At 46.8% G+C, this 23,596-nt stretch overlaps 2 protein-coding genes across 2 annotated transcripts; one reads left to right on the top strand and one right to left on the bottom strand.

Moving 5' to 3' along the window:
- Positions 1 to 1,541: 1,541 nt before the first annotated feature.
- Positions 1,542 to 14,688, bottom strand: DNAJC8 (DnaJ heat shock protein family (Hsp40) member C8). Its single transcript, XM_050909814.1, has 9 exons — positions 14,614 to 14,688; positions 13,324 to 13,425; positions 11,861 to 11,917; positions 9,977 to 10,043; positions 9,234 to 9,328; positions 8,290 to 8,361; positions 7,009 to 7,100; positions 5,968 to 6,043; positions 1,542 to 2,323 (listed from the first exon to the last, which is right to left on the bottom strand). The coding sequence occupies exons 1-9, from the start codon at positions 14,680 to 14,682 to the stop codon at positions 2,201 to 2,203; spliced, it is 753 nt and encodes a 250-aa protein (XP_050765771.1). The 5' UTR covers positions 14,683 to 14,688; the 3' UTR covers positions 1,542 to 2,200.
- Positions 14,689 to 15,147: 459 nt separating this feature from the next.
- ATP5IF1 (ATP synthase inhibitory factor subunit 1) lies at positions 15,148 to 15,957 on the top strand. The gene is made up of 3 exons (XM_050909944.1): positions 15,148 to 15,247; positions 15,329 to 15,441; positions 15,671 to 15,957. Exons 1-3 carry the CDS (start codon positions 15,155 to 15,157, stop codon positions 15,810 to 15,812), a joined length of 348 nt encoding a protein of 115 aa, XP_050765901.1. The 5' UTR covers positions 15,148 to 15,154; the 3' UTR covers positions 15,813 to 15,957.
- The last annotated feature ends 7,639 nt before the right edge of the window (positions 15,958 to 23,596 follow it).

Below are 23,596 nucleotides of genomic sequence, written 5' to 3'. Positions count from 1 at the left end.
CTCTGGGCAAGAGACTGCACTTAGAAATACTCTAATCATCTGAGCTACTGCCCAGCACTGCGCGTTTCTTACACCCAGGAAGCAGAAGAGATTGCATCTGAGAGACAGCACCGGAAAAGTTAACTGACATTTTCCCCAGAACAAATGTGGCTAATCGTTGCCTTGACAAGGAAGTTGCGTCCTACCAACGCGTTCCCAGTTACTGGAGGATCAGGCTCTGCAAACAAAAAGGAATTTCAGTGCCTGAACAGAGCAATGCTGCACAGCTCAGTGTCTCCCAGACCTGTCAGCCCACCTTAGTCTGCTGCTAGTTATTGTTTGGCTCTTGTGTGCCACCCAGACATCACCGACGTGTTATTTTTTAAGCTATGTTTTGCCCATTGAGGGTCAGCTCAAGCTATCTATCTAGCAGGTTATACCTAGCAGGACAAATAAGGTAAAGAAACTGTATTCCTGTGTTTACACAGAAAATAGGAACTGTATTCTACTGTTCCAAGAGCTAGTTAATGTATAAAACACCAAAATGCCTTAGTTTTATTAGGGAAGGATGTTTCACTTTACATCTGCTCACACAGACCAGTGCATGAGAACCAAAGAAGAAACAAAGGCGAGTGGAGAGCACCAGCCACCTTTCAGCAGATTCTTCTAAGTCCCAGGCCCTGTCAGAAAGCACTACCTTCCTTGGGAGCTGCTTTTCCTGCAGAAATCTGTTTGGTAACGCAACAACTTGATCATGTCGCTCCTCCCTAGCAGGCAGAAATAGAAGGCAATTAATTAAAACTGAAAGAGTTGAGACACCAGAAAATGGAGGCATCTCTTCAGGGGCAGCAGAACCAATCCTTCTGAAGAGAGACCTCGCCAATGCCTGAGACACAAAGAGCAGCACAAAGGATTGCGCTCGTTTGAAGATGAGGGCACATAAGACAGCAAGTCCAAGCGAAAGGAGCTGGCTAACAGCAGTGAGGAGGAAGAAAAGCAGTATCTTCATGGAGGCAGCTACCCACAGGACCCAAGTACGGGGATGGCCATCAGGACAGATGGGAAGAGTTTGCAGAAAGGTCTCCAGAGGAGTCTGCCAGGCACATGCAAATCTGTAGTATACTCCATTTGAACGCATTTAAACAGTTGAGAATCTCTTAAAAACTTACAATACACACACAAAGTAGGATTTAAAAATCAAAACTCATGAGTCTGAGCTCATCTCACAGCTCTGAGCAGTTACACTCCTAACAGTGCCCAAGTCCTCCCAACCCACCCACGCTCCCCAAAGGCACAGCAACAAGCTCGGTTTCCAGCACGGACTCTGGCACACCTGCATCCACCCAAGCAGCATCCAGGGAAGAGATACGCTCTCCTCGTCCTCCTGGGTGCCATGCTGCAGGACCGCCACTTCAAAATTCAAGTCAGAACAGACTTTGGGATGACAGCAGACCCTTACCAGGGAAAGTGTTCATGCTGAAGAGCAGCAGCTTTTCAGTGGCCAGCACTCAGCTCACACCCCTGCAATTGTATCTTTGAATAATTCCAAGAAAAAAACCCGGCAACTTGGGTAAAAATTTATTTTACATACAGACCATTGCAACTTAACTATTAATCAAGAGAAGTTATTTTTCCTTTACAGGAAGTGACCAGCTGGTCTGAGATTAACAGAAGTCTAAGCCTGAGAGCTGGGATTTTAGTTTGGAAATCAGATCTTGGGGGAAGGGTCCTTCCAAGCACCACTCAGTTCAGTGAGGAGCTGCAGGACTTTAACTGCAGGTCAGCTGCACTGCGCAGTGCTGGAAGCAGATTCCCAGAGGCCGTTCAGACCTTTCTGAAGCTGAACTTTCTGAGAAAGATGATGTCTGGAAAGGTACGATGCATTTCCACTGTTTTGTTCAGCTCTCAAACTAGAAATGGAAGTGGTGAAACAGCACAATCTCTGAAGTACAAAACATCGAGTTACAGGGCAGCAGACAAACAGGACAGCAATAATGGCGGGGACCCTCCTAAGCCAAGTGTTCTACATGTAGCGGGTTCCTGGCCGAGTTCATACTATGGCCCTAGTTCAAATGGACAGAGTACAAAAAATACTTTGACCAATAATTAATTGTACTGGAAACAAACAGTCTACTAAAAAGCAATTCTTACTCTAGGTGCCAATGAGTCCTTAAAAGCAGGGAGGGGACTGAGGAGCCGCACTTGGGCAGTGCTGCCAGGATCATTCACGCTGCTCCATTTTTACTTTGGGAGGTCTCAGGAAGGTCCTGTTTTTCTTTTCTTTCTTCCCCTTTGTATTTGCCTGGAAATTTCTCCAGCTGTCCACACGACCATCCCGACTTTCCTGGGAACAACAGAGAGGAAATGGAGAGTTAAGAAGTGCAAGAGCCAGAGGACAGGCAGTACATACCATTTTCAAGAGATCAATAGCAATTTCCCCCTTATCCAGCATGTAGCACCCTGGCAGCCAGGACATACAGACACTGTGAAGAGCCAGAGCAACAGACACAGCACAGTGGAACTACAAGTGAGCTTACAAACACCAGTATAAGCACTATGCTGGTTTCTTGTTTCAGAAGCAACCAGCTTGGGATGTGCAGTCCTGACTAGAGTCTACTGAATCCTCTGATGTGCAAAGCAAACAAGAAACCTCATCTCCAATGGATGTTCCTAATCTGTCAGCCCAAAACATGCGATTTCCTTACTCTGTCTCTCATCCTTGAGACGGCTCTCCTTGTGCTGCAGCTTGGAGGCACAGAGAAGGGAAACGTACTGCTGTCTTTTCTCACGCTTCTTGCCCCAAGCTTCATCACAAAGACACAATGAGAAAAGATCTCTGGTGCACTCTTTTCTCCTCTCCCTGGCCTACCTGCAGAGCAGCAGAAACCCCTCCTGGGGGGCGGGGGGTGGGAAAGAGTCCCCACAAAGCCAACCCATGATCCCTACAGGCTGAAGGTTTCACACTGTATGACAGAACAAGTCCAGGGATGATCCACTTCACAGTGTGGGATCCATACACTCGAGGCCCATCTGACCGTAGCTGTGCCTGCAGTATCGGTGCAGCACACAGGCTCTGCCCACAATAGCTGTCTGCTTCACTCCCCTCCCTCCCCATGGCACGATGGGGCAAGGCCAAGCACTAGCAGTGATCTGGACAATGGGGCAGAGTGCACCCTCAGCAAGTTTGCAGATGACACAAAACTGGGAGGAGAGGCTGACAGGCCAGAGGGTCGTGCTGCCATCCAGAGCGGCCTCGACAGGCGGAGAAATGAGCTAACAAGGAGACGTGTAAAGTCCTGCCCCTGGGAAGGAACAGCCCCGGCACCAGCACATGCTGGGGGCCGCCCGGCTGGAAAGCAGCTTGGTAGAAAAGGACCTGGGGGTCCTGGTGGACACCAGGTTGAAGGTGAGCCAACGATGTGCCCTTGCTGCAAAGAAGGCGAATGGTGTCTCGGGCTGCATCAGGCAAAGTATGGCCAGCAGGTCGAGGGAGGTGATCCTTCCCCTCTGCTCAGCACTGGTGAGCACTCCACAGCTGGAGTGCTGTGTCCAGTGCTGGGCTCCCCAGTACAAGAGAGACATGGACATACTGGAGAGAGTCCAGCAAAGGGCCACAAGGATGATTAAGGGACGGGAGCATCTCTCATACGAGAAAAGGCTGAGAGAGCTGGGACTGTTCAGGCTGGAGAAGACAAGGCTCAGGGGGGATCTCATCAATGTGTACAAGTATCTGAAGGATGGTGGAAGGAAGACTGAGCCAGGCTCTTCTTGGTGATGTCCAGTGCCAGGACCAGAGGCCATGGGCACAAACCAAAACACAGGAGGCTCCATCTGAACATCTGGAAACATGTTTTTATTGAGGGTGACCAAGCACTGGGACAGGTTGCCCAGAGAGGTTGTGGAGTCTCCATCATTGAGGATATTCAAAAGCCATCTGGACATGGTCCTGGGCAACTGGCTCTAGGTGGCCCTGCTTGAGCAGGGGGGTTGCACCAGATGGACCCCAGAGGTCCCTTCCAACCTCAACCATTCTGTGATCACACTTTTGCTAGGGAGAAGGCTGTATGGCAACTTCTGTTCTAACCTTCTTGTTTCTTACAGTTTGTTGGTGGAAGCTATTCTTGAAATTACTAAGAAAGTGAATTTTGAGGGTGGGGTGGGAGAAAGTAGATGTTCCAACCTGCTCCTTCTAAAATACATCAAGATATAATGCAGCTCTGAAAGCAGCCTATGAATAGCTTCTAGAAACAGCAGGCAACCACTTGCATGACACAGATACTCCTATGAGGATTCAGAAATACTGCAGAACATACATGAGGGACAAAACCTACAGGTCTTTAGGGTAAAGAGACAGGATCAGAACTAGGGTGCAGTATGCAGACAAGGATGGGAGTCACCAGGAGCGGGAAAGCCCAGAAGAGCAATGCAGAGGTACAACGCGAGCACCTTTAAAGGTTTGGATTTTTGTGTTGGGTTTGTTGGGGGTTTTTTTGAAACTGAGACAGAACCACAATTGCAGAATATCAACTTAAGTTTTTTTTCCTTACACTTTAAATATCATTCAAAGCAGCAACACACATACTCCTTTTGGATATATTTTAAAGGCAGCCACTGAATTAGTACACATACAGGAGCAGCCAAGAATTCATGTGTTATTTTGTCTCCAATCACCCTCTCTCAACGATGCTCACTAGCAGAAATAAGCTTCTTATTCTTGTGTATTCCAGTGATCCATTTTGGACATTAACACCCAGCTTTGACACTGTCTTTTCACACAGATTAAATGGTCACCAGCAAGGCTGGAGAAGACACCTGCAAGTGCAGAGGTTCAGCTGTCCAGGAGTGCTTGAGGACATGCAGGTACTCAGAGCTGCAATATCAATAGTTCTGCAGCTCCCCTGTTTGGTCCATCATTATTTGCTTGTAATACTTGCTCACATTTCCTCAGCTGCTATGCTTTACTACATCCCTACAGCAATGACATCCAACTTCTGTGGCCATTCTGGCAGGAGAACATAGAACTTCTGCCAGCAGCAAGGCCAGTGACATACTCATTTATCTCTGGCATTACATGACGAAACCCACAGTGCACTCAACACAGCAGCATTACACAAGTTTTCCAGAATATCCAGCCTCCTAGATCCATGTTATATAGCACACGAACACAAACTCTTCCCAGCTGAGTCTCCAGAAACATCCTAGTTGTCCACTTTCCACAGGATGCCAGTCCAGCTCATACACTTCTCTCCCAGACACCCTCTTTTTTAAAGTCCTCTTGCACATAGACTGGGATCCAGCTTTGGATTAAATGAACAATCTAGCTCATCTTTTCATGAGGTCCTGCACACCGTTACTGACTTCCTTCCTGCCCACCACCCCCTGCATGTCACAAGACTTCACCTCTGGTGTGTAATGAGGAAAGAGTTACAGGCTCGATCAAATATTTTGGCAGGCTGTAGGTTTGACACCTAGAGTAGCAGCACAACAACCACAAAGCTACTTCTGATACGCCTAAACCCTGAATATAGGGTGGAAGGGTCAAAGGGAAGTGACTGTCATTCAGGTCTCTGATATTCACGGGAGATACAGATTCCTACGTGTTAGCAACCAGACTGAAAAGTACCACCAACAGTCCACACTAGTGGCTGAACAGCTGCCAGATTAAGTTTTACTGGTCACCAGTGACCTGGGCTAAGCAGCAATTCAAACTTCTGACTAGGGACAAGAATGAACTGCTGACAGAGCTGAAAAATACTACACCTTAATTTACCAGACCTGTTTCTGGAAAGTGATACCAAAGCCCCATCCGTGGGCTCTTCTCCCCACACAAGGACAAACCCCAGGCTTGTGCAGCACCTTTTACTAAGTGTCTACTTAAATTATCTTATAGCACCTGCAGACAAAAAGTCTCTCTTCTGTCCAGGGGCATTCCCTGCAGCATGGCCAAGAATTGCTGAGGCCCATCCTGTAAGTTAAGCTGCTGATTACCTCAAAGTTCTTCTGCCATTCTCGCTCTCGTTTAGCTTTCTCTTGTGCCTCAATTTCCTCTTCCCTCTGCCGCTTCCTGGAAGGGAAGCCAGGAAGAAGTTATGAACCCACAAGCATCTACTTTAAAAGAAACACAGTAATACTTTCAAAACATCTCGGAAAGCTCTTCTGATTTCTTGGAAGATTAAAGCACTTATCAGAAGAGATAAATACACACACCCAAGATAGCACAGCAAATAGAATTTTATGTCAAATCTGGAAGAGCAGTGAGCAGAGAAGATGGTTTGGCACCACTGACAGCATGCATGTACTTAATTAGTGAGTCAGCTTCTCTTGCTCGGCAAAACAAGTTGGACTCCTTCATAACTCATCTGATAAGTCTCTAAAACATTTGAGAGTACACATTTTGAGAAGTTAATAAACACCTGAGCATGCAAGGTAAGAATGAAATTTTTTTTCCCCCTAATTTTCATCTGTAATCAAACGTAGTGCCCTGCAACCATCTCCCAGACTGCCTTCACTGACCAGTACAGAAATCCCGCTCCATGAAGTGCATCCACAGTGAGGACTCAGGCAATATGTGATCAAAACACCTAAAATAGTTCAGGATCACACACGCCACAGGGTATTTCTGGCAATTAACTAAAATTAAAAATCAATTCTTTGCATGCTAACAACATGCAGAAATGTGTCACCATTTCACTGTTTTGGCTGTGTATAAAAATAAGAGTATATAAGCATACCAAATATATCAATGCCTTAAATACAGGAAGGCAAGTTTCCCGTTTGCATTTCTCAAGCACAGAGCTCTGCAACCCACAGGTTGCCCCGAGAAGTGGTGGAATCTACATCACTGGAAGTCAGCTTGACAGGACCCTTACTGATCTAATCCAAGGCCCTGCTTTCAGCAGGAGGTTGGACCAGATGGCCTCCAGATGTCCATTCCAACTTAGACTTTTCTAAGACTATGACTCCTTATCTTCTCTGAGGAAGCATGAGGGGGGAAGAGCCTGAATTGCACAAGCAGAATGCCGCTCATACCTTTCATGCATTTCTTTCGCTTCTCTTTCTTTCCTCTTGATTTCCAGTTCAGCAAAGAGCTTCATCGTCTGTTTGTATACAGCTTGTTTGAACTGTAAAACACAAATCCAGTCTTAAAATAATGCCCATTAACACAGTTAGAGAAGTCTGTTTTACATAGGAATGTAAGAAACATAAAAAGAATGCGAAGCATACGGATGCCTGTGTAACTCCGTATCCTGCCTTGACAGCAGTCAGTGGCAGCAACACATGAAAAGGTATAAAACACCACTGATTAAATTCTGGCCCTCACACCAGGAAACTACTACTTATTAGCCTCATATTAGTCTCATTTTCATTTCTATTCATGAAGCTGTGCCTAAACAGAACTGTTCATTTCAAGCTCTCTTATTCTTCTGTTAAGTCTTGCAATGTTACACGTGACAAAAAAAGGCAAAATGGTCACTGTTCAGATAGTAATTTCCCAGCAGATCTTCTTGATGTGTTGTAAAAGTCTAGCATTGGCTTTCCAGTAGGAAATATCAGTATACTTAAAACAAACTTCGTTATTAAAGAACAGCAAGAGACTTCTGAAAATCAATGGAAAATAAGATGGTTATGGGGTTACTGTGGTGATATCAAGAGGAAAAAATCACTTTGTAGGAAAAAAAAAGGTGACGACAGTAAGACTAATGATGTCAGTGTTTGATAATCATCTATCATTCTGTTAAAGCCTCTAATATCACTTGACTTTTTCAGACTAGAAATCAGGTAAGAAGAACTAAGTTATGTCATGCCTTTTTTAATAAAAGTGATTTGTTGCAGAACAGCACATCTATCCTCAAGTGCTATATGGAAGAAACAGCTGAAAACAGCTCTTACTACAAAATGTCACTAAGAGCACATTTTAGACATGCTGCAGTGGGTTCTATACATGCCTCTGCTGGCAGCGAGAATGCCACAGTTCCAGCATTCAGAATACAACAAGAAATTAAATTCAAAAAAGACTGCATGATGTGCAAGCAATGAAGACTTGCTCCAAGAAAAGAATGGGGTAGTTTGATCTACATAATCTCATGATATATTTACTCTTTACACTACAGTTAAACTATTTTCTAAAATGTACAGGTATTACCCAACACATGGTACTCTACAGTGGCTTATCAGAATTTGTTCTTCTGTAAGTGCAAGGATTTACAACACTCTAACAAGTCTAATAAATACTTCCATACTGGTTTTGACTCTTAATTCCTCAAAACACATTTTGTACTCCCCAGTTTCTCTGAACAGTATATGACTTACAACTTCAGGATCATCCTCTTCTACAGTGGGAGGTTTTCCATCCTTCTTCAACTGCTTCTTTTTTTCTTTCACCTAAAGATTAAGAACAAAAATAAGAGCCTAAAAAGTTTCATAGGGCTTACATAATCGTATCCAAGTAGTTCTGCATTCCTGCTCCACTGTGTGGGAAGAACTCTGGATGACAGTAAGTTCTTGATTTGGATTGATGTTTTATTTTAGACCAAAACCTCCTGGTCCTAGGTCCAGATAAACACATACAAGATCACTATCACATGAACTGTAGTAATTAAAAATACTATGTTAGATACTATTCATTCAACACAATCCCTTTGGGGTTTGTTTGTTTGTTTTTAAGATATATTCATATCCAATATACACCATCCAAACCACAGGAAGTATATTTTGCTTTGTAATATTCAAAAGACTAACAGCAACAAGCAGAACAAAGTGTTCCTTGGTTTAGAGTACCTGAGTTCTCCCATATCATCTACTTTCTCAAGCTTGTTGTGTTTTAGTCCACCCACATCACTCAACTAACTTCTTGGCCAATGCAATCCAAGCTCCTTTTCTTATAGGTCATTTTCGCCCAAACCTCCCAGTCTCCTGCTGTCACCACCTATTTTCTTCCACCTACATACATTTCAACTGCATCATTCATTCACAGACTTGAAAAAAAATATTTAGGTCAGATCACATGGTCTGACCTAATTATTTCAAGTACTGAATTTCACTGAGTTATCTTGCACTGAGCTCAGCAGCAGTCTTGGACAAAGCACATTTGTTCATGCCGTGAAGAGCTCAGAGTCCACCTGCACAGCTTCATTACCAGGTTTGCTCAGCTCACCTTTTGATGACCTAAACATGCAGCGGGTGTACCAAAAAGCAAATTATGAACAACTGATTACCACTCACCTCCACCCCGGACGTTCCTATGGAATACTTACAGTGTGTTCCACATATTCTTTTCCTGCCTGTATCACATCCAAGGCCCTCTTCTTTTGTTCCTGATCTAGCAGCAACTTGTACGCTTTATCTACAGCTAACAAAAAGCATCAATATTAATAGCAACAGTAGTCACATTCACAAGGCATCACAAGATTGCTACTTGTTGACCATACAGATTTTGCTTCCTTGAATTTGGGGGGTTTTGTTTGGTTGGTTTTTTTAAATACATCTAGGTAAGTGATAGCACGATTAGTCAAATGAGATTTGGGGTACAGGAATGGTAGAAACTGTCAGATACCTTTTGGAGTTAGCAGGGTTAAAGTATCACTCCTACCAAGTGATTTAGTTATAGGGCATGAGGTAAGTTTAAGGTGCATAACACCTCACCCTAACGCAAAGCATACACCTAAAACCATCACATTACTTCTGTCGTACGGTCTTTGAATAAAATCTAATGCACAGATTACACAGTTTTTCTTGAACAATCTCAAAACCCCCTCAAAACGCCACGGACGTGTTTGTCCCCGTTGCGAACTGACAATGCAACTACCGCCACCTGGTGAAATGTTCTGCTGAAATGCCACCCCACACATCTGCTTCTCCCTCATCTGAAGCGCCTCTACAGCAATTCTTCTGTCTGTCAGTGGGGCCTCCCCCCCTAATAAACATTTAAACCAGCTACAGAAAAATAGCAGTCCAACTACTGTCATACACCAGCCCAGAAAAAGGATGAGAGCATTACCTTCAAACGCCTTCTGGGCTCTATCTGCATCATCTTGATTTTTGTCTGGATGCACCAATATTGACAACTGCAAGAGAAAGGATCTTGTTATCAAGATCATTGTAAAAGATGAAGAATATTTCAGAGATTTTTGTGAGAGGCGGGAAATAGTCTCAGCTAGAAGGAATCACAGGGGATCACATTCCTTTGTATACGGACAAATCAGCTGACAACATGTAGAAGTATGCATCAGTAAAAGCTTATAAATCAAATACAATCTCTGTAATAAACAGGCTGTCTGAGAAAAGCTGCAGCTTGGAATGTGCCGAACAATATAAACACCCTTCAGCTGCAGTGCCTGGGGCTGATACGAAAAACTTGGTCACCCAAGTTTTGTATCCTTGCTCTTAAGAAGAAACAAACCTACAAAGATTATCCTGAACCAAAGTTTACCTTTTACTCAACAACATCTCCCAAGAAGTTCTCCAGTATCCCTAAGGCTGTTCATATCAAACTATTCTAAACTATATAAACAATCAAATATCAAACTATTTAAAAGAGTGGGTAAGTTTTTCCTCAGGCTCATTTACTGAGAGTTAGAAAATCCCTTCCTGTACTCTATCCAGCAGAGACAGGACATTCATCACTACCATCTTTAGAGCAACTTTAAATGGGCTGGAAAGCACATGTCCTCCACCTTCCTCTTCCAGAGAAAGAGAAAGTTCTTTCAAACTTTCCCCATATGGCATTTTTTTTTTTTTCAGACCTCTTATTTTTGCTGTTGCTGTATGGACTCTCTAGTTTATCTGCATCTTTCTCAGTATAACATTCAAAACCAGTCACAGCGCGGCAACTGAAATTGCATCAGTGCCAAAGAATGCAAAATAATTACTTCCTGAACTCTACAGATGGCACTTTCTGGTTCACAGGAAAAGGTTTGCCTCTGGTCCTCAACAGCAGCATGCTGCTGATTTACTCTGTGATTTGCTACAGCCAATGTCTTTTTCCTTCCGTTGGCTGTTCCACATTCTGTATTTAGGTGTTTGATTTCTTCAATACACAATTCCACGCACTTTTTTCATTTCATCACATTGACTTCAAAACATTTCCCTGGAGTATTCTACCAGCCTAAAGCTAAGACAGCCCCAGTTTATCGATTCACAGAACTGAGAAGTCAGCAACAGACTAAAAGGTTATCCTCCCGCTTCCCACATACAGAAGTAGCCCATATCCATCACCAACTTGGCAGGCATGTTCCTCTGTCAGCCAGCACAGCTTCCTGTCTAAAGACAGTTCTTGACGTTTACACCACTAATTCAGGTGGGAGACTACAGCCCTCCAAAGATTGTGTTTCTTTGCTGCATGCACTGATTAAACTCAAATTTCTCCTGCAGCTCCGTCAGCAGAGTAATTCTGGGGTAATGTTTCCTGCGTTGCATGGGGCAATGCAGGTGGGTCAGTGAGCAGGGCTGCTGCTGTTCCAGGTAACACAGCCACCAAAAATGACCACTGAAATTCTTGAAGAAACCTCACAGAAAAAACACTTCTGGATCCAAGTCCATATATTTGAGAAAAATACCTTTTCTCAGTTCTTAATTTCTGACAGATTTTGACCTTTTCTTTGAACAAAAGTTCAATAAGCTGATTATACATGGGCATATCAGTTTGCAACAGCCCCATCACACACCTTACAGGCAAAGAGGCACACCATGCATGGAGCAGGGACACTTCTGCAGCTCTCCTCTTGTTGACACAAAGATTGTTCTATGCAATTCTTCCCAAAATGGCTACTCCTCTACCCAGATACAGCTTTACCGTAATTTTTCCTGTTCCCAAGCACAGCTGCACAATCTCTACAGAGCTTCTAGTTTCCTTCCAGAGGCTTCAAGTGCAAAAGCCAAATACCTGCCGGAATCTTTTCTTTATCTCTTCATCTGTGGCTTCAGGATCCATCTGCAGTACCTAAAAGAGACCACGAGAGCAGAGCAAGTTCGATGATACTCCCCATGTTTCAGGTTCCTGGCAGCAAGCTCTAAACACTTGGTTCACTGGCATACAGACACAACGCCAGAAAGCTCCCCCCATCAGGGAGCTGCTTCAGGACATGAATTTTCACCTAGTAAAACAGAAACATTTTAAGAGACACCATGTTTGGGACATTCTACTTTTAGCAATGCTAGATTCCTCTGACTATGCCAGTATCCTTTCCACACTCAAGTCTCATGTAGACAGCTGCCACCTCTAAATAGCCACAATTGGTTTAAACCTTCAACCAGTCCTGTAGCAATGCTTAGTTCGGCAGAAACAGTAGCATATGGTGGCTTTGGGACACTGGCGGATCATTCATAACGGAGAACTCTGGGCAGGAAACATACTAATTTGTAAGAATTTATTCATTTTATCATTTTGAAAAAAGACAGGAGAGTTTTACTGTTTGGTTTCCATGAATGAGCCCACTTGCCTACTGATCTTTAGGGATGTGGCAGAGTTTAGGAGCTCTTTTGTGAATTAATTTACTGAACGGAAGTCCTAAGCGACAAGTGAGCCTACTCAATGCAGACGCACGCTGGTCTGACACTAAGAATCTGTAAATAAAAAACACTCTCTCTCATAGGAAAGCTACAGTCTACTTCTAAATGGCTTTCTTAATTTACTCTCCAAGTCAAGTACTAAGATCTACACAGAACTGAACATCGTCAAGGTGAATCTGCCAACTGATCTTGCTGACCAGCCCTAAACTGGGACTACAAAAAGCACCTGAGGCTTTAAAAAGGCAGATGAAGGAATACACACAGGGAAAGCCAGCTCCAGATGAACACCAGATCGTTTTTTTACTGTCTTCCTCAGGCTTTCGTACTCGTTAAGACTTTATAACTGACTGCAACTGGAATCAAACTATGTAATGTGCAAGGGAATTACCCGTTTTCCAGTGACTCCTCAAAAGATTGCTCACTAGTGTGAGCAGTGAGAGTCCTTCTCTCATTCTATGCACTACGCAAGTTCAGTGGGATAAACATCCAAAATAAAAGATGCAACTAGAAATGCCGAGTCAGGAGTCCTCAGGACAGAACCTGACAAACATGCCACCTGTAGCTGTTAAATTCCCGTTAATCTGTCAAATTTTCCAGTGCTGTTGCATGAGGGAAATGTGTCAAAAGAATATACTTTGCACCTGCCATAAAACAGTGAAAAAGAGAATGAGCACATATACACCATCCTTCTGTCTTCTGTAAACCTTCTGCACAGTAATCTACGTCTAGAGAATTTTTTTCTTTCTTGAGGTTTGGTCTTTTTACTGAAATAAATACCCAGTAAATCTGGAAGTTGGTATACCAAGTCAGACGGGAGGATAAAACGTTCAAACTAACCTCAAAAGGGTTCAAGTTGAAATAGGAAGATCCAGGTCGGGTCAGCCTGTCAATTTGGTTTTTTGATGTTAAAACAGAGTCTCGTTTTTCAATTTGCTTTACCTGAAGAACAAGGGAGACCTATATTAACTGACCATCACAATGTGCTTACCTGTTTTCCTGTGTGATTACTACACCAGTCATCATCGTCATGTACTACAATTCACAATACCTCTTGCTCATCCCAAGCCTGTAGTTACTTTACTCAAGCACTAGCAGAGCACTTTTTTTAGCCTTTCCTTCAGCATGACAGTATTTTTAACATTACACTTTAACTATAAAAAACCCTAGAAATCACTTCTGCCTGTCTCTCCTATGGCTTGCTCAACAGCTGTGGCTTTTCCCCTACCTTTGCTCCTACACCAGCACTGTCATCGTGATTCCTTGGAAACCTACTGCACTATTGCTGTTAACCCACTGTTGGTGGGAGAGCCCATTAAACACATTAACTGATACCAGTGCAAGTATACAAGTCCACTTCGTTCTGACCACAGGTTATTTAGTTCAGTTCAGTTTACTTTTTGTTCTTTACAGTATTAAGCCAAACCAAACCATGCGTTTACATTTAACGTTCCTCTTTATTTAAAGAAATAAGCATCCACCAAACTGGCCCTACCTTTCTGCGCACAGGCTCAGCTAAACATATCCAAGCTGTGCACAAAGTAACGGAGACTAGCACAGGCTGAGGGAAAGGGGCCCCGCGCACCTTCCCAAGTGACAGTTTGTCCACAAAAAGGCAAGCAGCGGAGCACAGCGGAAGGTTACGTTCAGAGACCGCGGAGCGCACAACTCCCACCGGGTTTATCCGAGGGAGCGAGATGGGGGCTGAGCGCTTGGCTCCTTCCCACAGCCACAACAGGAGCTTTTCGGAGGGCGGGATGCGCCGCGGGGCCGGCGGCAGCGAGCCGGGGGAACGCCCGCTCCCCCCGGGCCGAGCACGAACCCGCCGGCACCTGGCGCTCGCCCGCCGCGGCCACTCGCTCGCCCCCTGCCCAGCACCCGCCAGCGGCTTCGCCCGCCCCGCCCCGCCCGCCCTCCCGCCAGCGGCCCGGGGCAGCCCCAGGGCCCGCCACGGCCAGGCTCGGGGCCCGGCGGGTTCCCCTCAGGGCGGCCGGGCCGGGCCAGGCGCCGCGCGGCCCGCCAGGCCCCGGCGCTGGGAGGGCAGGCCGCCGGCCGCCGGCCGCGGGCGGGCAGGGCGCGGGGTGCGGGGCGGGGCGGCCCGCCGCCTCGGCGGCGCGGAGGCGCCGGTACCTCGTTGTAGAAGGTGAGGAACGCCTCCTCGGCGGCGCCCCCCGCCCCGGGCTCCCCCGCCGCCGCCATCGCCAGCACCACGTGACGCCGCGCGCGCGCACGTGACCACGGCGCTGAGGCCGGCGAGGCGGGCGGCACCCCCGGCACGTGACCGCCGCGCGCGCCATAGCAACAGGCACCGCCCCCGTCGCGCCTCCCCCCTTCCCCCGCTGCCCGGCGCCCCGCGGCCGGACCCGGGGGGGCGCGCCCTGACGGGACGGGACGGGATGGGCCGGGCCGGCCCCCCGCCCCGCCCGGAGCAGCTGCCGCTGAGGCCGCGGGGCAGGGAAGCGCAGCACGGGCGCGGGGGGGGCGGGCGGAGGGGTAGGGGCGGGCGGCCGCGGGCCCGGAGCCGTACGGGCCCGTCGCCGCCGGCCGCTAGTGCCGGGGGGGCCGAGGGGAGGTGAAGGCCGCGCATGCGCGGGCCGTGACGCGGCGGGCTGGGCGCCGCCCCGCCCGGGGGTGGGTCTCGTCCGCGCGGCGCTCCAAGGGCAGGCGGGCGATGGCGGCCGTGGCGGCGGCGGCGCGGGGCGGCCTGCGCGGGGCACTGCTGGCGCAGCAGCAGCGCTGGAGCTCGGGCTCGGGCGCCGACCAGGTGGGCGCGGCGGGACGGGGCGCTCCCCCCCCCCTTCCCTCCCTCCCTTCTTTCCCCGCTCACCGCCGTCTCTCCCCGCAGCTGGGCGAGCTGGGTAAAGGCGCCGGGAAGGGCGGCGGCGGTGGCGGCGCCATCCGCGAGGCCGGGGGCGCCTTCGGGAAGAAGCAGGCGGCCGAGGAGGAGCGGTACTTCAGGTGAGCGGGGTGCGGCGCGGCCTGCGGCCTCCGCCGCGGGGGCCTGCACAAGCAGCTTTCCCCCCCGCCCGCCGGGTAACGGCCACAGGGCCCGGCAAGGCGGCCTGGCGCTGGGCCTCTGCCAGCAGCCAAACCCTCGCCTCTGCGCCGGCTCCCGAGCCCCGCGCTGAAGGGTTGTGGCGGCGCCCGGGCGTGCGGGTGCTGCAGCTTGTGCCGTGCTTTCTTGCAGGGAGAAGGAGAGGGAGCAGCTCGCTGCCTTACGGAAACACCATGAGGAAGAGATTGATCACCACAAGAAAGAGATAGAGCGTCTGCAGAAAGAAATTGAGCGCCATAAGTATAAGATCAAGAAGCTTAAAGACGATGACTAAGCTGATGCTGTTGTTGAATGTGCATGGCCAATACTGATTGCGGTGTAAAACAGCATTGAAGACTGTATGCTTTGGCCAACATAATCCAAAGTCGTCCAATTATACTGTGGTCTGCAACAATGTCAAATAAACTACTCAGTCTCTCTTTTCTGTTCAGTAACTGTTTAATGAAAAAAAAAATCCACTGTCTGGTTTTAAACTTCATTGTTATTCCAGAATAAGGATATACTCTTGAGTAGGCAGTCCTTTACAGAATGCCACTATTTTCTTTAGATTTATTTGAAATAAATGACCATTTGTACTTAGTGTGGTAACTTTATAGTTAAAGCTGCAAGAAAAGTTGGGAAAAAATGGTACCTGGGTAGAGACCTGCTCACACAGAAATTACTTTGTCTCAAGAAAACCGTCACTGTGGTGTGGGGGGAGATGGCTGTCCACTGAACTAGCAGAGTATGAAGAATAAGGTTCTTTTGTTGTGCTTAGTGATTACTGGCATAAACAGAGAGAGAAAAACACTTCTAAGTTACAGCGACTTCACTTGTGGTGGTGTGAGTTCCTGGAGCAAGACAGCTGAGATCCTGACTTCTATATGAATGTTCTTTTCCGCAAAGACTTTAATTGCCCAATGGTGTTTTTTTCTGTCTCTAGTTTTCCATGTTCCTTATCCAAGTCCCTTTCCAAAGAAGGATGCATTAAGATTAATTTTATGCAGGTTCAGTCACTTTTGCAGTTTTAATATAAGAAAACCATCGTAAAACATACGGCAAGCGACCTACTGAAATAGTTGTGGCCTTACTGCACTAAGCCCTGACAAGAAGGGGATTTTATGTAATAAGAATGGGCAGGTAAGAAAACAGCCTTTCCTTCCACGCCTGCGCTGCCGTGTCCGTAAATCGGCTTCACCAGGCTTAGTTTCTACCACTGGTAAAAGCCACCGTACGTTAGCGTATGGTATGTTGCACTGTGAAGTGTTGTGGTGAAGCTGGACTGGGGGGTAAGTGGCTGGACCTGCCCTGTATGAAACAGCGGGGGGCAAATCGGAGCCTTTGATGTAGAAAGTGCTTTGACAAGGGTGCGACTGCCTGGCTGAAGGTGTCCCGCTTTCTCCTGCGTTAACTGGCGCATCCCCAATCGGCTGGTCCCCTTGGGCCGCTCTCTCACCTGAGGAACATTGCAGCCAGAGGTACATCTTGTCTGCAGAATAAATGACAGCACTATCGCTCTAATGGAGAGTCCATGCCCTTAAAAACTCTTGTTTAATGAAAATGTCATCCGTGTGATCGGCCATGGAAAAGAGAGGCTGCGCTGGGAAGTATGTCGTTGCCTGGCTTTGCTCAGTCTGTGGGAGGTGGTGTTGCAGTGAGTTGTGCGGAGGTTGTGTGTAGAGCTGTCCCTGTGGGGTTCGTTCTTTTTAGTTGGGGCTGATTAACACCAGACAAAAATATTACTATTTCCCCCTCCTCACCTCCCTGGCAATATGAAACCTGGTGGAAAGAACTGCATCATGAAAAGCAATATACTATTGACCTGTTTAGTTTATACCCATTTAAAAATCCAAATCTTTACCCATTTCAAAATCTTTTTCCTATTGTATTTGTCAGCTGGTTGGCTTCCCCCAAAAGCTGTGGAGTCACTAGTGAGACGTCCCCATTGAAGACCAATTTCCTGGCATCGCAGCTACAGTGAACTATGGAACAGCTGAAATAATACATATTAGGACAACTTTATATTCTGAAGGGAACAGATGAGTGCTTAAATTCATGGCTTTGTGATTTACTCTGCATTTTTGTGCACCACTGAAATCTTAACTATGCCATGTAAGCTCAGCCGCAGAGCCTCTGCCCAAGAGCCTGGAAGGGAGAGGGGATGTCGTGGTTTAACCCCAGCCAGCAACTCGGCACCACGCAGCCGCTCGCTCACTCTCCTCACCCAGTGGGATGAGGGAGAGAACTGGAAAAAATAAAACCTCGTGGGCTGAGATGAAGACAGTTTAATAGGACAGAAAGGAAGGAAAATAATGATAATAATAATAAAATGACAATAGTAGTACTAAAAGAATTAGAACATACAAAACAAGTGACGCACAATGCAATTGCTCACTACTCACCAACCCATGCCCAGTCAGTTCCTGAGCAGCGATCCGCCCCTCCCAGCCAACTCCCCCCAGTTTATATACTGGGCATGACGTCATTTGGTATGGAATATTCCTTTGGCCAGTTTGGGTCAGCTGTCCTGGCTGTGTCCCCTCCCAGCTTCACAGATTTGCTGTGAGACTCTGTGAGAGTGTTGTGATTTGGACCACTATCATCTACCGTGCCGCAGGGAGAGGTGTTACAAACTCTCTGAAGTCCCCCAGAGTTCAGGTGTGCGGTACAGGATCTCGCTACGCAGCAGAGAGCTTGCTTGCCCACCAGCACTCTCTGAAACACGTCTCTCTTTCCCCATGTTTCAAGTTTCAGGGGGGCTCCCACGCTGGCAGATGTGCTGGGTCCCTTACCACGTGTTCATAAACCCGTCCCATTTTCTAGAGAGGAACGCCTAGTTAATTCACTACTTTGCAGTCATCCTGAACTTCTATCAGGTTATGGCAATGGAAGTACACACGATGAGGACAGGCAGCTGTAGATCTTGACTGAGCAAGTGGGCTGGGGAGAGAAGTCCCTTTCAGCAGCGGTTTGACTGGCAGGCGATGATTATAAAGCCGTGCCCACAGACTACGGCTGCTGGACAAGCTGAACGGATTAATGATGCTGCTGTGTAAAGTGGACAGTCTCCCTCCTGCTTCCATCTCTTCTCCTCTCTTTCACTGTCTTGGGTGTGTTGGACTCCTGGGAGAGTCATTCAGCCTGTTATCTTACCAGCCTGTATTTTTGTTCTGAGCCCAATGAATCTTTTGCTAGGTTAGCAAGTTGAATGGCTTGTGGAGTCCAAAAGTGCCAAAATCACCACCAAGCAAATTCAAGAGGTACTGAGGAGGGAGGGGGGGTGTGGTGGGAGCAGTCTTCTCCCATCTCTTGAAATTACCTTTGCTAAATTAGAAAGGTCTCTATTTTTATCCAGGTGGCATGATAATTGATTTTGCAGCCATCCGCCCACCAGGGATTCCACTTGGCTGTGAACCTTGATGCCTTGGGTAGTGTCTGTTCTATTTGTCCTCATGATGAGGTTTCTCTACTATATTCTACCCACTGACCTCCTCTTCCAGGGAGTCCCAATAACCTGAATCTCCCTGAAATCAGTTTGCTTCAGTTTAATGCCGGTGACACTCTGGCCATTCCTTGTTAACAGGCACTGTTTCATTTCCTTGAAATGCAAATATCTCTGCCTAGCAGAAGAGCCCTCTCCTGGACTTGCCTCTAGAAATCACAAGCACCTCACCCACCCCACCTCTTGTACCAACTCTTTACCAGGGGCAATTCTGTGAGCAACTGAGCTCCTACCGTGCTCCCAGCACCCCCCTCCTGGCCACAGCACCCCGTTCCTTTTCTTGCGCTGTTTCTGGTGCTCATTAAAACCTTTTATACGCAGATTCGGTTGCAGAAATGTCTTTCCCTCTTCCTCGGGGTTAGTAAGAAGAATGAGTTTGTGTAGTGTCTGATCACTAGCAAAGGTGGCTCGAGGTAAATGTTCGAGAGGGACCTCTGCCTTTTGGCAAGGGCGATGTTAAATCATCTTGGTTTGTGTAGTTTCATCATCAGTGCATCTCTTCAGATGTGTTTTTTTGTTCTATTGAATTTTGAACTGTCAGCCTCTGCAATAAGTTACCAAATGACATAGATGTATGTCACTTGTTACCGATTCTTATGATACAGCAGTAACCCATCACAGGTGAGTACACTGGATCTGGGGTGCTTTACGAAGGTTTTTCTTCCAAGTGGAGTGCAATAAGGCAATAGCACCAGCTTGGAGGGTTGTAATGTGTTTTTTCTGCAGCTCCTTTGACAGTGCTTGTGATGAAAAACATAAGAGGCAGGTAAATGTGAAAGATGTCTGAGTTTCAGTTACAGACAGACCTCTTACCAGAAGCATTTCAACTACAAGAAGGCGGAGATGATTTAAGATGATTGCATTTGATCTGATGGACGTTTCACCAACAGGGTTTGGTATCCTGGAGTGCACTGCAATACCGTAGGGCTTCTGACAGATTATGTGAGCAGTTGTGTGACTAGGAACAAGCAGTTTATCTGGGGTTCAGTCATCCACTTCCAGGGCCAGCAGATGGAGAGACGCCAGCTACGGACTGTGGCCACTTCAGCGCCTGCGGTTTGCTGTAGAACTCCAGAGTTCAGAGCAGGAGTGCTGAGAAGTAAAACAGGATTACACCTCAGACGTGACGTGATCGCTGGGGGGTTAAGAAGGTATGAGCTGTCTGGAGACCTTCCCAGAACTCCCCCTCAGTCCAGTGCGACCTGGAGGGCAGGGCTCAGTTGTCTTTTGGAAATCAGTAGCTACAAACTGCCAGCTGTTTTCAGGCAATTCTGGTGCAGAGCAACCAAAACCTGAAGCTGATGTTTGAGGCTGGTGAGGCTGCAAGGATGGCGCTTAACTCGGATAACAGGCCATAGAGGGGCTTATTGTTCTGGGTTTCCTCAATCGCTCTGGAATGGCTGATGGCATGAATAGCCCCCCCTCTGTCCCGCAGGCACAGGGGTACACAAAGGAAAGGATTCTTCTCTCTTCCCTGCCAGCACTGGTGCACCCTGGTCATCCGATTGTTCCTCAGGGTTGGACTGACCCTATTCACAACACCCTAACTCTCGACAGCCACCTACACCGCAGATCCATGAAGAAAAAGCTTCATTTCTTGGAGTGGCCTTTACGTTTCAATGAGATGCATATCCTTCCTTACCCCCAGATCCTCTGTCCGTATCTTGCTCCTATAGATCATGGCCCAACACTGCTTGGTCACTGCAGAAGCAGGGAAAGGGCACTTTTTTCAGCTAAAAGCAAGCCGGTGATTATTGCTGCAGCAAACAGAAGCTTCTTCCCAAGGTGCTTAGTTTGTGCTGCATCCTACACAAATGTGATGGAAATTGCCAGGAATCCTTGGCTGAGGGGCAGAGACAGAAGTGACAAGAGAGGAAAGCGATACATCCAAGATCTTCAGCAAGCCGGTTCTAGTGCAAATACCCAGGTTGCCCAGTCTGGTCTCTTTGGGCCTTTTTGTCACCCTAGTCCTCCTCGCTCCGAGCAGATAAGGGGAATGAGGTAGGACAAAGACAAAGCATATACTTACGTTTTCCCAAAATCAAATACACTGGCTCTGTGCAAGGCAAAATAAACATATGCGCAAAAAATAACATGGTAATAACAGCAGCATGGCCTCTGTAGGCAGAAATTTTCCTGAGCATTTCCTTGCTTTAGAGGGGGTGGAACACACTGGGGGCTTTCAGAAAGTTCCTCACTGATAAATAAAGCCTGTAGATTTTTTTTAAGACAAACCTCCTCTCACTGGAAGTCTGGGCTTCAGCAAACACATGAGAAGAGCTGCATGAAGAGCACCAGAGAACGAGATGTTTGCTGGAGGCAGGCACATCCACGACACATTATCCATAATAGCTGCACTGATAATTGGTCAGAATAAAAAGTCTAAAGCACTGGAAAATGTCATATTCCATATACATGTGAACAGCTCACACGCAAGCTACAGCAGAATCAACTCTGTCATCTTGCCACTGATGTGGAAACAAAGGAATTTCAGTGCAAGCTTGGAAGAGGAGTGGCAGACTGACGGGAAGACAACAGGAAAATGTCAACAGGTCGCAGAGTAAATACATACAGCTGCTGAAAAGCCTGATCCCTTCATCTCCTTTGCTCTATCCGCTAATGGACATGCTCACCTTTCTCCCCTGCAGCATCCAGGGACTCCTGGGTGCTGAAGGAATCAGACAAGCAAAGGCAGCCTCACTGCCAGGAGCCGTGGTCTCACCTCTCCACTTTGTTATCAGCTGATGACTGCAGGGACACCGTAACCTTCCGCATGTTCTTGAGGCAGGGACACTTGTTGCCTGCCCTCCCAGACTGATGCAAGCCAGATCTCTGCAGCAGAGATTAACTTTGTCCTTGGTTCCAAGACGGTTTTTGTTCTGCCTTGCCTTGACCCAGGACTAAATCAGGTCTTGTGTGCATCTGTTTAGTTTCAACCAGAGAGCGCTGTAACTAGTATCGTTCCAGGAATTTCTAGCAAAAATTAAAATTGAAAAATCTAGCAAAAATTTAAAATTACTCTTTGTCCCAGAGCATCTAGGACCTCCTTTCAGGCTCAGCTTGCTGTCTGGCACTGGACTAACCCTCCTACCTGCAGGCCATAGCTTGTTCCTGGCTAGAGGTGTTCAATGTTCAGATCATTTTGGGCTAAGGCTATTGTATGGAGCATGAGACCAAAGAGCAAAGCGGCTGCGAAAGCACACACAGAAGCTAGCATGGTAGTAGCTGCAGATGTTCTGGAGTGATATAACGGAACCTGGCCTGCAAGCCGAAGGGCTGACGTCTGCAGCCAGCCTGGAGCTCTAGCACCTTTATACTAAATGGCAGTACAATAGAAGATACCATCTTCTGACGTTCTGCTGCCTTTAACAGTCAAGCACCCAGAGAACAACAGCAGGGCAGAGCTTGCTTATAGAAAGAAAGGATGGTAAATCCCTGAAACATGGAGGGCAAGGACATCCAAAAGTAAAAATGGAAGGACAGGGCCACCTTCAGCTGGGGACAAAGAGCAACATGATTCACCCAGAACTAACCACCTCTTCCCAGGTGGCATAGGCAGACAACTGCAAATGTACCGAAGGATGCAGATGTGCCTTCACGTCAGATTTCGGTCGGGCCCGTTACAGGCAACGTACGTGCTGTCTGCAGCGCCCAGCAGACGATTTTCAAACTGTTTTTCTCAGTGTAAGAAGGGTTCTATTGTCACGTGAATCAAAGCTTATAGACCTCACCACAGCAAAAAATATCAACTCGACTGCTTGATGGAACCAGTATTATAAGGGAAATAACTTCAATGTAAGTATACTATTCCACTGAAAAAGTAATAGCGCTAGATCCTCTTAAAGAACGCGGGCAGCTTAAAGAGTGGCAGCTTAGAGTTAATCCATGTTTAATTACAAATTCTATCTTATGAACACCAATTTATGAATTGCTTAAATTATTAATCTCTTAGCAGAAAAATATCATGCTGAAGTCCTGTACTGGCAAAAACGTGCCAGGTTTAACACAAAATCAGTATTAATTTTGGGTAGGAAATGAGAACTACCAAAAAAAGCCCTACCCCCAAACCCCACAGCCTGCTAATGCTCACAACGATCTGCATATAATTAATTACCCACAAGGGGCTTGGGAAATACCGGTGCAGAACAGGTAAGAAAGTGTCAGCAATGCCATCAAGGCTTTTATTTTGGCAATTAGTACATTAGGAATCTTCCTGCTGTAAGATCTGGTAGTGCTCAACAACTGAAATTACTACACTGCTAGAAGCGTACATACCTCAATATACATTTTGCTATAGTCTGATCACGTTCACTTGCCAGCTGACAGGAGATATATCAGTATGCTCCATATTTCACTCCTGGATACTGTATTATAAAATATTTAAGAGCTTTGCAGGACCTTTATTAAGCACCACTAAAGTGACAGATGCTCAGGTCCCTCAATTCTTCTCAATTTTTGTGCTGCGAGAACTCCTGAAACCTATCGTTCTTAACTCCTAGTAAAATAAACTGCTGCAGTGAACTCGAACGGATAAGGCAATGAACAATTGTATCTCCTTCCATCTTTATGCCACAGTA

This window comes from Gymnogyps californianus, chromosome 22 (assembly GCF_018139145.2).
Source record: "Gymnogyps californianus isolate 813 chromosome 22, ASM1813914v2, whole genome shotgun sequence".
Taxonomy (NCBI): Eukaryota; Metazoa; Chordata; class Aves; order Accipitriformes; family Cathartidae; genus Gymnogyps; species Gymnogyps californianus.
Note: the sequence above shows the minus strand (reverse complement) of the source record. Positions and strands in the feature narration are given on the sequence as shown.

What these genes read in the sequence shown, in the direction of transcription:
- DNAJC8 (XM_050909814.1), bottom strand. Translation starts at nt 14,682, where the DNA reads ATGGCGGCGGCGGGGGAGCCCGGGGCGGGGGGCGCCGCCGAGGAGGCG. An exon ending in TCCTCACCTTCTACAACGAG is followed by an intron (nt 13,426 to 14,613) that starts GTACCGGCGCCT and finishes CTTGTTCTTCAG; the next exon opens with GTAAAGCAAATTGAAAAACG. An exon ending in AATGGCAGAAGAACTTTGAG is followed by an intron (nt 2,324 to 5,967) that starts GTAATCAGCAGC and finishes TGTTGTTCCCAG; the next exon opens with GAAAGTCGGGATGGTCGTGT.
- ATP5IF1 (XM_050909944.1), top strand. Translation starts at nt 15,155, where the DNA reads ATGGCGGCCGTGGCGGCGGCGGCGCGGGGCGGCCTGCGCGGGGCACTG. An exon ending in CGGGCTCGGGCGCCGACCAG is followed by an intron (nt 15,248 to 15,328) that starts GTGGGCGCGGCG and finishes CTCTCCCCGCAG; the next exon opens with CTGGGCGAGCTGGGTAAAGG. An exon ending in GAGGAGGAGCGGTACTTCAG is followed by an intron (nt 15,442 to 15,670) that starts GTGAGCGGGGTG and finishes GCTTTCTTGCAG; the next exon opens with GGAGAAGGAGAGGGAGCAGC.